At 37.3% G+C, this 12,775-nt stretch overlaps 1 protein-coding gene across 4 annotated transcripts in view; it reads left to right on the forward strand.

Moving 5' to 3' along the window:
• Positions 1-12,775, forward strand: part of SUGT1 (SGT1 homolog, MIS12 kinetochore complex assembly cochaperone) — a 65,903-nt gene that overhangs the window by 29,945 nt on the left and 23,183 nt on the right. Inside the window, exons 1-9 of one of the 4 annotated variants that reach the window (XM_050766355.1) lie at positions 29-46; positions 473-589; positions 677-734; positions 5,215-5,305; positions 6,106-6,175; positions 6,887-6,957; positions 10,032-10,085; positions 10,487-10,503; positions 11,410-11,432. In XM_050766355.1, the coding sequence (XP_050622312.1) occupies positions 552-589; positions 677-734; positions 5,215-5,305; positions 6,106-6,175; positions 6,887-6,957; positions 10,032-10,085; positions 10,487-10,503; positions 11,410-11,432 (422 nt within the window). In that variant the 5' untranslated portion in view covers positions 29-46; positions 473-551. Of the gene's footprint in view, positions 1-28; positions 47-68; positions 181-444; positions 590-676; positions 735-5,214; positions 5,306-6,105; positions 6,176-6,886; positions 6,958-8,874; positions 8,963-10,017; positions 10,086-10,486; positions 10,504-11,409; positions 11,433-12,775 lie in introns of those variants that run through there. The other 3 variants (XM_050766356.1, XM_050766357.1, XM_050766353.1) reach the window with 3 other exon arrangements.

Raw genomic sequence — 12,775 nt, forward strand, 5'->3', positions numbered from 1 at the left:
CATCCGGGCCTCTGCTCCCGGAAGCGACAACGCAGCCGCGAATGAGGTAATGGAAGCGAAAGGACTTGGCTACCTGTGGCAGCCATGATAGAAACTAGGGAAAATGGAAGCTCGAAGTAGCTTGCATTATTAACTGACGTACAAACGCCCCTAACCGCCACACGTTCCTGAGGGATGACAGTACGTTACAAAAGTGCTTCTAAACTACTACTGAAAGCTCCGTGGGAGTGCTCGCTGGCGTGGGCGCCGTGGAAGGGAGGGAGAACGTGTACGCCCCAGGCTTCAGTAACCATGGCTGCGAGGGGCGGGGACTGGGAGCGCTGGTCCTGGGCCGGGGTGGGGCTGGGAGGAATCGGTCCTCCACTGTCCCGGCTGGCCCCGCGCCGGCGTGTCGCCTCCCTTTCCGCTAGCAGCACGCTGCGTGGCTGCTCGTTGGCTATTTAGGACGGAAGCTCGGTTGGTGTTTCTCCAGAAGTTTCCCCCTTGGGCGGTAGTGGAGGTGGTAACCGCGATAGTAGCAACTCCGGCGGCAGCAACAGTGACTACGAGGGATGGCGGCGGCTGCAGCAGGAACTGCAACATCCCAGAGGTGCGTGTTTTTCTTTCCCTTTGCTATTTATTTTATCCCCCTTTCCTTGGCTAGTGAGCCGTGCTGAAGTCGTTGTTTTCCTGACAGGTTTTTGCAGAGCTTCTCGGATGCCCTAATCGACGAGGACCCCCAGGCGGCGTTAGAGGTGAGAGAGCCCATTTCTGCTTCCTCCACTCTCTTTAGGGGAACTGGGCCACTTCGGGGCCCGGCTGACTCGCCTTCTCCCAGCACCGCCGGACAGGGACCCAGGCTCTTGTTGATGCTGCGTCTCAGCCCCGGTATTGAGATTCTGGGTCTCCTTTCTCTGTTCCACGGTAGCCGCATTACCCTAGACTCCTATCTCGCCCTTTCCACTCCCTACAGCTCCTGAGAAAAACCTGTATTTCTTGGGAGCATGGTTGGCATTTGTAGTTGGGTTGAAAGAATTTTTTTTTTTTTAATGGCATTTATGACTAGAAGAGAAAAGTGGGCTCTGGGCTGGCCTGAAAGGATTTTTGTTTTTTAATGACGTTTGTGACTAGAAAAGTGGACTCTGGGCTCGATGAAGTTAAGTTTTTCGTTTGACAATCATTCTTGCCACTCTTACGTAAAAGTGTCGGTATGAAGTCGGTTTATTGGAGCAAAAACCTTTTCCCTCACGTCCCTGAAACTTTCCAGATGTCTTATCACAGTTCATTATTCACTCATTTGTATATACATCAAAAATTGTTTTTGAGTGGCAGTGTGCAAAGGCGCTGATTGCTATGGGTTAAAGTCTTCGTTATATACTTAGCTAACTTAGAAATCACTTTTTGTAGGTGTGCAGTGAAGACAAACCATAAAGCTGTAAAGGAATGTAAAAGAGCAAGAGTTAAATAATAAGAATTAGAGGAGAACCTAAAGATAAATGATGGTGTGGGTCACAGAATTTAGCCAGGAGTTTGTTTTTTGCGTTACATCACAGAGAAGAGAAAACCTGTTTTGTTGTTATGTTTAACACTTTGAGGCAAGACAGCGTTTTTTCTAGCTATGACTTTTATAAGAAATGTGCCATATGGTACTAGAGCCTCCGTTGAGAAGATCTTTGAGCTGAGATCTGAAGCAACAAGGTATATTACTTGGAAGCTCTGGGGGAAGAGTATTCCAGGCAGGACCAAGAGCCAGTGCAGATCCTGAGGTAGGAATGAAGTTGGGCCTGTATGTGAAGCAACAAAAAGGCTCTTTTTATTAGAGGGCCCATTTGATTAAAAGATAAGGTTGGACAGGAAACTAGGAGCCAGGTCCTATAAGGCCTTTTAGGGTCCAGGTGTTTTTTGTACCTAAATATATAGACCTTTAGATACTGGGAGTAAGGCTTCTGGGATCAGTTTGGGGATAATGTTACAGAAAGCACTGATAATTTTTCTCCATAATTCCTTGTATTCGCTAGACAGCTATTACTTTTAATTTACATTTGTTATTGTCCTGTTAGACCTAGTGCTTCGTTTGGAAATCCGCTTTATATAAAAGTTGCTTTTAAACAATATTAACATAATGAATTTTATTGTCACTTTCCATCTTACTGTACTTTTAAAAATGTTTATGGAGGCATATATGATATGTGTAAATAACACAAATTTTAAATCTATAGTTTGATGAATTTTCACATGTTTACACCACCAGATTAAGATACAGAGTATCTCCATTCATAATGCTCCTTCGTGCTCCTTCTGAGCCAGTAATTCTTCTTACTGTCCTGCTGACTCCTGTTTTGACCTCCATCACCATCAATTAGTTTTGCTTGTTCTTTACTCATAAACAGAATCATACAGTAGGTGCTTTGTTGAATGTAGGCACTCTGTTTTTGCTTTAATCGTTACGTGAGTATACATTCATATTGTGTGAAGCAGTAGTTCTTTTGCGTTGCTGTGTAATATTCCATTGTATAAATATATGTTGTATAGCTGTAAGTACAGCACAATTTATTCTAACAGTGGAAATCTGGGTTTCTAGTTATTAGCTAGCATAAATAAAGCTTCTGTGAATACTCTTGTACGTGTATTTTGGTGAACACATGCATTTCTTTTGGTTGTATGTACCTAGGAGAAGAATTGCCTAGGATAGTCATGTGGCTAGTATTAGTACCTTGGTTTTTAATGTGTGGCTCTTGGACCAGCAGTAGTAGTATCACCTGGCAATTAATTAGAAGTGCAGCCGGGCGCGGTGGCTCACACCTGTAATCCCAGCATTCTGGGAGGCCGAGGCAGGCGGATCAGGAGGTCAGGAGTTTGAGACCAGCTTAGCCAACATGGTGAAACCCCGTCTCTATTAAAAATACAAAAAATTAGCCGGGCGTGGTGGTGGGCAGCCATAATTAGCTGCCCTCGAGGCTGAGGCAGGAGAATCGCTTGAACCCTGGAGGCAGAGGTAGCAGTGAGCTGAGATCGTGCCATTGCACTCCAGTCCAGGTGACAGTGAGGTCTGGCCATCAAAGGCATTAAATCCCGGCACAGCGTTTTCAGTTTTACATGATCGTGGAGATGTGTCAAAAATTTGGAGAAAGGAAAATGAAATTTTCTGAATTACAAAACCTACTTTAAAAGCAGAATAGATGGTTAATTGGAGGAGGAACAAGGGATAGTGGGTAGCAGGAAGATGGTGGTGCTGACTGGATCGAAGAATAATATATGCGTGTAGGGTAGTGATTGAGAGCATGAAGGGGAGTTGTTTTATGTAAAATGCACTGGACTTGGTAACAATTGGAATATAAGGGATGTCTCCTGAGATTCTGGCTGGGGGAATGTAGTAGGAACTGGTGCTATTCATTTAGATAGCATTTAGGATGATAGCACTTAGAAGATTGCATTCAGCATTGGGGAACAGGTTTGAGGAGAGAAAGTAGTTTTAGATTGTGAATATTTGTACATGAGTTGTCCCTGGGACATTTCAGGTAGTCTAGAGAAAACTATGTGCTGCTGTTGCTCAGGGGCACTGTCTAGGCTCAAAATAGACTTGAGTCATCAGCATGCATCAACACATATGTGAAGCCCCCCAATAGTTAAGGAATCAAAGAATGTTTGTAGAGGGGAAGAAGCCTTAAGTACTGATCCCAAGGAGAACATTAGTTTTTAAGAGGCAACAGAATGGTAAGCCAAAAGGCCTGGTTATTATTGTCAAGGGCCGCAGAGAGATCAAGTCAGATAGGAATCAGTTGGATTTGATAAGGGGTTATTAGTGATTTTGAGAAGATTAAGACTAGAGAGGCAAATATTTTTGTATTCTGTGGCAAAGAAGATGAGGTCAAAGCAGAGACCAGGGAAAGGTCTGAAAAAAAATCTGCAAGGAGAAAAATCAATACTTTTCATTGAATGGTTACTGGATGCCACATACAGATCTAGGCAAGCCCAGCACCCTGCAGTCATCTTCAATTTATCTTATCTCACATGTTCACCCATTAGCAAGTCTCGCTGCTTCTAATATGTTCCAACTTACCGTATTTCTCTTCGTCACCTCTGTGGCTAACATACTTTTCTAACCTAGACTTTAGTAGTTTCCTAAGAAGTCTCCGTTTCCAGTCCTAATTTGATAATGTATTCACCAGACTGCAGCCAGAATGACATTTAAAAAAATAGTAAATTGGACCATGCTCTTACAGTGAGCTTTCCATGGCTTTCCATCACACCGAAGGTCCAAATTCCTTATACAGTCTGCAGCCTACAAAGTGAGGCCCTTGAAGTGTAGCAGGTTACAGCTTCTTTGCTTTCTTGGTTTGAGCCACACTTTCTGTTGATTGATTGTAACCCCATGTAATTTGAGGAGCATCTGTACATGTTGCTTTGTGAGAGTCACACTACTAGGTTAAAGCAAAGTCAATGATACATGTGGCTCTTGAAATAATTTTACCATTAAAGAAAACTACCAAATCCCTAGAGTTTGTAGTCAGTTGGCAGAAAATAAAAGTGTTCCTGCACTTGTCCTTGATCTCCCAAGTTGTGTAATCTTTTGCATCATTGTTTTTCCAGCTACCACACCTATATGTTGTGACTGCATGGGTTGAAAAAGTTTCAGTCTCTAATGTTAACTCTTGATAGTTGACATAGCCATCTATTAGATTGTGTCTGGGCTTTGAACAGAATATTTAGTTGGGTTTTATTAGAGTTGTGTGCTATTGATAGAGGCTAGGAGAGGGCCAGGTAAGCTTGATTGTGTATGTGTTGATTGTCTTAACCTCCCTGAGTGCTAGATTTAACTTCTCGTCTTTTTTTTATTGCACAGCTTCACATTTTCTAGAATCTCAAATTCTATGTGGTGTTTGAATCTTCTTCAGATTAGGAGGAGGAAATCTGTAATGGTCAATGTATAACAATTAAACTCTTAAGAATATATGAGGTGATAATAATGATCATTTATTGAATTCTGTAGACCAGGAACTAAATACTTTATGGTACACAGATACTACATTAGATTGTCTACTTTTGGGAGGAGGGGCAAGAGAAGTGGGGGAGATACTGATCCTTTTATAAGGAAAAACTCCAAGGTTATATCCCTGTTAGCTTTCCTCCAAATAGCTTCTGACAATAAGTTACTTGATTAAAAATTATGTTTTAATTAGAATTTGATGGCTTTTTACAAACTTTTACTGACACTCAACATGTTTGTTTTTGTAGGAGCTGACTAAGGCTTTGGAAGAGAAACCAGATGATGCACAGTATTATTGTCAAAGAGCTTATTGTCACATTCTTCTTGGGAATTACTGTGGTAACTTTTCTTATAAAGTATATTGCCCTTTTTAATAAGTTACTTACACATTTTACCCATGACAAATTAAAGGTTGTCTTTGAGAATTTTTAAATTGGTCTTTGATACAAGGTAAAGTAGCTCAAATGTGACAGACACGTTGAGCAACACCCATTTAAATTTTATGGATGTCGCTTTTTCCTTCATTGGGTGGAGAATGTATACAGATTTCATTCATAGTTATTGGGTATGCTGATAAAAAATAGCATCACATTTACTATTTGACAGAGTATTAAAATGAAATGCTTGTTTGTATTTTTTTATAAAAAAGAATGACCAGGCATGGTGGCTCACGCCTGTAATCCCAACACTTTGGGAGGCCAAAGCAGGAGGATCAGTTGAGCCCAGGAGTTCAGGACCTGCCTGGGCAACATAACAAGACCACCTATATTTAAAAAGTAATATATTTCTGTGTTTTGTAACTTTAAAAAATTATTCTGATCAAGAATCTGAATAGGGTAAAACCGAATACCTTGAGTAAAATTACGTAGACGATGTTAATGAGACAAGGAGGTGAATTTTGTGACACAGCTGTATTCATTGACTGAAGAGCTTTAAGAAGGAAGCTAAATGTTAAGCCAAAAGGAAGATACAAGAGTAATAATTTATTTGAATTCTATCTTGTATTAGCTTTTCCTAATTTAAAACCATTTGGCATTTCTACCAATTTGAAAACTTAGAAATCTAAAACTGATTTATATGTTATATGTATTTGCTAGGATCTGTAAATAACTGACTAAAACCCATCTTTTTCTACATAGTTGCTGTTGCTGATGCAAAGAAGTCTCTCAAACTCAATCCAAATAATTCCACTGCTCTGTTGAGAAAAGGGTATGCAATAGCTACTCTTCTTGTTGAGCTTAGTGTAGATAGTAGGTGTTTAATTTGTTGAATGAGTTCATTGCAAGCTTTATGTAAGTTGTAAAATTCTGTATTTATACGTTATATAGCAGAGATATGATTCAATTTTAAATACAACTTATGGTTCTATTATTTTGTTAACCATAATACATAATATGAGATCTATACTTAATAAATTTTAAAAGTGATGATTGAAGTAATTGAAAGGTATAGATGAAGCTGATAGATTGCACATTCCTTTTTTTTTTTTTTTTTTTTTAATCATTTGGAATTTACTGTATTTAATTGACTGGACAGCATCCTATTCTGCCAAGCCAAATAGGCGACATTTAATGCTGTGAAAGCTCTGTATCTGTGTACTTTATGTCCCATCTTGTTTCTGTTGATAAGTATAACTATTCTTTAAGAAACTTCTTTAATTCCTTTGTATAATTATATTTTGGAGTAAGCAAGTTTGTATAATTAAAGTCAGATTCTTTCTGAAGTGAGTTCCAAAACTGAATTTTACTAGGAATTGTACTAGATGTTAAGAGTATATTAGAAAGTCTCTTGGTTTATTAACATATATTTAAAATAAATTTTTTATTTCAACAGTAGAAAATACTAAGTTTCTTTATTTAGAAAGAAGGCTATTTTCCAGATTTTTGTGTGTCTTAATTTGTTTTAAATACATTCATGCAGAATATGTGAATACCATGAAAAAAACTATGCTGCTGCCCTAGAAACTTTTACAGAAGGACAAAAGTTAGATAGTAAGTATTAAAAATTATACTTTAATAAACGTATCTATTTCTGTCTTAAATACCAAAGCTGAATTTTGGTAATGTTAATTTCAGGTTAATTGTAGAAACCCAATACCTGTTTTTCTCATCTTAATTACATTTCATATTGATTGCAGATATGAGATCACTTAAAACTGATTAGCCTTTTGGCATTTAAATCACAGATGAACTTTACCATTAGAAGTAAAAAACTCTATGGAAACACTTATGCTGTCTCTACTTAGTCTGGCTTTTTTTTTTCTAATGGAGAAGTGAAAGTTTAATTTGCCTTCTTGGTCAGAAGTCTGTTCATTTTACGTTATTCAGATTGCTGAGATGTGAAATCTTAACATTAAAGGTTTTTATGGAGAAGTGAAGTGTATATTTGAATAAATTATGAGAGGGTACAGAAGAAACACAGTTTTGAGAGTATTGTGACTTTTAATGTTACATTTTTGAGGGAAATGTATGAAAAGTATCACAGTGGTAGGGATATCTGGACATACAGAAATTGTGAGAGCCAAGAATTTTTAAATCTGAAAAATACTAAGAGATTGTGAGTAATCTCAGAAAATTGGAAACTACATAATCCTACTTGTACTATCATTTTATCTTTATGTTATGATAGAGTTTTATCACATTTCTCTTAAAGAAGGGGTTCTTAACTGGAAACAATTTTGTTTCCCGGGAAACTCTGCAGTGTCTGAAGAGATTTTTGATGATCATGAATGGTGGAGGGGGATGTACTACTGACATCTAATGAGTGTAAACCAGGGGTGCTACTAAATATCCTGTAATGCCCAGGACAGTTCTACCTAACAAAGAAGTATCTGGTCCAAAATGTCGGTAGTGCTGAAAATAAGAAACTTCACTCTTAGTATTTTATGTTACATTCTTACTCTACTGTTTTGAATGTTTGCTTTTCTGTTGTGTACCTATTCAGAAAAAAGGATTTTAGCACTGATTATGCAAATGGAAGCTACAGATTAAAAAAGGAGAGGTCTGGGTGGTAAGGCTTATTCTCAAACTTGCTTATCTCAGTTTTGGTACGTGAATAATTAGGGCTATTCAGTCAGCAAACAGGGCATCTGCACTCTTAGCAAATTCTAGAGTCAAGTTATGTAGTGCTTTGATACTTAGCAAATTCTAGAGTCAAATTATGTAGTGCCTTGATACATATGTGAAAATCCTGAAGAAACATGAGTCATACCATTCTCTACATTTTCATTTTTCTTTCTTGTTTTAGCGAGCGAGGGTCTCGTTCTGTCGCCCAGGCTGGAGTGCAATGATGCGATCTCGGGTCATTGCACCCTCCACCTCCTGGGCTCAAGTGATTCTCCCACCTCAGCCTCCTGAGTAAGTGGGGCTACAGGCACATGCCACCACACCTGACTTATTTTTGCATTTTATTTTTTTCAGAGATGGGGTTTCGCCACATTGCCCAGGCTGGTCTTGAACTCCTGGACTCAAGTGTTCTGCCTGCCTTGGCCTCCGAAAGTGCTGGGATTACAGGCACCAGCCACTGTGTCTGGCCCCTGAATTCTTTTCTTAAGATCTTAATATCATGCCATTGACATTTATTTTTTAGTTATTTCAGAGGTGGCCTTCAGAAGAGGACCTGTTTGGTAAAATTGCTATTGAGGATATTTCACTTAAAAATAAATTTGTCTTTAAATCCCGAAGACTTTTTTTGTTGTTTTTTGGGTTTTTTTTGTTTGTTTGTTTGTTTTTTGTTTCTTTTTTTGGAACGCAGTCTCACTCTGTCATCCAGGCCATAGTGCAGTAGTGCGATCTTGGCTCACTGCAACCTCTGTCTCCAGAGTTCAGGTGATTTTCCTGCCTCAGCCTCCTGAGCAGCTGGGACTACAGGCATGCACCACCATGCCTGGCTAATTTTTGTATTTTTAGTAGAGATGGGGTTTCGTTGTGTTGGCCAAGCTGGTCTCAAACTCCTGACCTCAAGTGATCCACCTGCAGAAGTGCTGGGGTTACAGCTGTGAGCCACCATGCCCGGCCAAAATCTGGGAAAAAGTTAAGTTAAGCTTTTAGGCTTCTATTTTTATCAGACAGGGTAAAGAATTTTTACCTTTTCCCCTCTTTGTGTGATAAATTGGTTGGTTTTAGTTACTGATTATTTAAAATAATAGGTTACTCAAATCTAAGATTTTGATATAATAGTTCTCTGGAATACAGTGTGTGTGAGAGAGTGTATTTAGAATTTTTATTAAGGCTGGTATAGTTGAATTTCTTTTATATATTAGTAAAGTAGAAATTTTTGTTAAGAAATTTCTAACTTAAAATTTTCAAATTAATCTTCCCTGAAGTTAACTTGAATTAATAAGCTTTTCTTTAGAGTACTTTTAATATTTTTAACATATCTTACTATGTACAGTGACTGTTTAAATGTAATCATTGTTCTGTGTCTCCAGAAATGAATGATTTGTTTATGCATTCATTTACACTGTTATCTGTAAATATATGATACATCACCTATAGCCCCTCGACTGCTGTGTAACTTGGAGATATGACAAACTTCACAGAATTTAAGGATACTTAGTGTTGGTAGGAAGGGCATGGTAACAGATAAAGCCACTGAGAGAATAGTGGACTGAATAGGTATCTGCATTGAAGAGCAAGCTGGGGCTGGGAAGGGCTTTTGGACCTCAACTCAGCTCCCAGTTACCAAGCCTCCTCCCCACCCTAACTGATGGCATATTGAGAGTTTGATTTACGTCTGATTTTGTTGTGTGTGTGAGGAAACTTCTTTAAGAGCAGTGAGATTGGGAGAAATGTAGATTATTTTTATCTGTGAAATTAATAAGGTTGACTGTAGTTAAAATTTTTAAAAAATCAAAATGTTACATGATGAACAACTAAATGTTAAACTATTGGTATATTGATAACTATAGAAGGGTTGGCAATAAGGTCTGTTAAGACAGATTTTGTTCACTACTGACTCCCCAGTGCCTAGAACAGTGCCTGGGATGTAGTAGGTATTCAGTAAGTATTTGTTGATTAATAGGTTGTGCAGATGAGTGATGTTATAGTCAGTTTTTTCTTTCTAGGTGCAGATGCTAATTTCAGTGTCTGGATTAAAAGGTGTCAAGAAGCTCAGAATGGTATGTGGGTCTCCCTTGGTATTTAGTTTAAAAAGAAATAAACATCTGAATTTTTTTCGGTTTAAACAAATTTGTTTTTACCTTTATAATTTCTTTTAAATAGTATATGTTTCCTTAGATGTGGACTTCCAAAGATACACTGGTTTTTGCATAGCTTCTTATGTTGAATGGGAGATTAGGGTGGATTTGTTTGTGTGGTGTATCAGTAAGAAATTACAAGGAGTCTAAGATGAGTTCAGAATGCAAAATGAAACCACTTTCTTTTGGTTAGTTTTCTTTAGTTGAAAAGTATGTAGAATTTGCTTGCTTAATCAGTATGTTTGTGCTATAGGAATCATATAAATAACTTTGCTTATAAATGCACTGTTACCTGAAAATGTTTCCTTTTTATGTTTTAATAGGCTCAGAATCTGAGGTGGTAAGTCCACAGTTTTCATTCTTCATGTTTTTATTATTTTAAATTTCAAATACCAAATATATTTGAGACAAGACTCAGGATGAGCTGTCTGATAATTAAATATTGAGTAATTTCGTTTAAGTGCTGGTTCCTCTAGGAACTGAAATAAAATCATTTTTTGATGAATATAGAAGTTTCCAGTCATGAAAATTATTGGCCTATTTTAATGAATTTAGTGTGTGGTTAAAGTTGATTTCGTGTGTTTTAGTATGGTCAGGATGATTATTTATCTTTTTGTTGCTAAAACCTTATTGCATTTATTTAGGTTAAACAGTTTGAATCACTTGAAGGGCTTTTTGTGATAGTCTAAGACAAAAGTTAAAGAAAATTGGAAATTGACAGGGTCTTGCCCTGTCATGCTGGCTGGAGTGCAGTGGTGCCATCATAGTGCACTTGAGCTTCAAACTCCTGGGCTCAAGCAGTCTTCCCACCTCAGCCTCCCAAGTAGCTGGGACTACAGGTGTACACCACCAAACCTGGCTAATATACTCTGTTTCTTTAAAACAATGTTGTTTTAGTTTAGGGAGTTGCTCAATCTTAGAACTGGCCATTTTATATAAGCAACCTTTTCTAATCATGCCTTTAGAAGTTTTCTGTTACTTAAAGCTCTGTTGTTTTAGAGGAAAAATCTTTTATGAAATTGAAACTAAGATTTTTTTAAGTGCTGAACATTCTAATTTTTTTTGAAAACTAGTATTTAACAATTACAATTACCATACTTTGAATAAAATTTTCATGTAGTTATTTTGTATCAAAATAACTGCAGTGTTGGATAAATTAATAATATGTGCATTTTAATATACAGTTGCTAAACTGACTTGTAAAAATCTTTCTCTTTCAACTTGCCGAAATCAATCTGCATCCCAGTGGACTCACCAGTCAAAAATCAAGTAAGTGTTTCTTTTTCATAAAACAATGCATGATAGATATTCCTAAAGAAGAAGAAACCCTGTAGTTTAATAGTAAGTAAATTCTTACCATGTGATTTTTAAGTTTTTGTTTTCTAAGATTGTGGTAATAGCTTTATGTAAAGCTAATTTTAAGGCTGTTTAAGAATTAATATTTATACTTAAGTTAAATTCAAATCATTTCTCATCTTTAAAGTTGCTTCACTTGATTTCATACTATGTTACCTTTGCATATGTTAAGGAGCGTCTCTTCCAGTTAAGTTTATGGTACTACACAGATACACAAGTTAGTAGTAGACCTAACAGAATTGTAACTTACCCTGCCTTTTGTATTTGGAGCAAATTTTTATAGGAACATTCTCTATGAGTTGAAAGTTAATTGCTGAGGGCAGCAATTATAATAATGAATAAGCAACTAGCAAGTTTCTGACTTTTAATTATTCATTAGCCTGTGTACAGCTTGTATTCTTAGGACTGTAACAGAAACAAGCCATTGCTCTGGAGCTTTGCATCCTTACTGAATTGCAAAGGGAAACTGAGACTCTTAAAGTTAATTTCTTTAATCAAGTTGGTTTTGGATATAATTACCTAAAATGGCCTGGAAATGTTAAAAACAATCTATCCATGGTGATTGTGGGGAGATACAGGATAAAACTCCAAGTACCTAGTAGATGAGGAACTTTGACTTGCCCTGGCGGCAGCAGCAGGGGTAGGGCACATAACCATGAAATAATAAGGTGTTCAGAGCATAAAATAATCCAACATCTGACTTAATTTACGTGTACCAGACACTGTGCTTTGTCCTAGGAATATAATAGTGACAGGATAAACAGTTTTGCCCTCAGGGAGTTTTTAATCTAGTCTAATTTGAAAGTGAGAATTCCCTATTTTTGTACTGAAACTCTGTTTTTAGAGTTTCAAACTCTTCACATTTTTAGAGTATCACTCAAAAGATGTAGATAGTAGTGTAATTTAGTAGGAAAAAACTCTTAGAGTTTCGGTACAAAAGGTGCACATAATTAGAATCTAGACCCATTAGTCTTCCCATGTATCTTGAAATTGAGGGAAAGTGTTGTATATGGTGTTGTGCCTGACATAGTTAAACTTTATATGATTTTAATTTTAGCTCATTTGCCCCTGTTTCCTGTGCTAAAGTCTTATCAGCTTCCAACTTTAGTTATGAGAGCTTGGAGTGTTGACTCAGGCTTATTGCTTCACCTTTCTGAGTTTAAGTTTTATCATCTGTAAAATAGGGATTTAAGTGATTATCTTTAGTATTTGGATGACATGAGTGTAAAAACTCTGTTAATGACATGTAAATATTA

The sequence above is a fragment of the Macaca thibetana genome, chromosome 17 (assembly GCF_024542745.1).
Source record: "Macaca thibetana thibetana isolate TM-01 chromosome 17, ASM2454274v1, whole genome shotgun sequence".
In the NCBI taxonomy this organism is placed as follows: domain Eukaryota; kingdom Metazoa; phylum Chordata; class Mammalia; order Primates; family Cercopithecidae; genus Macaca; species Macaca thibetana.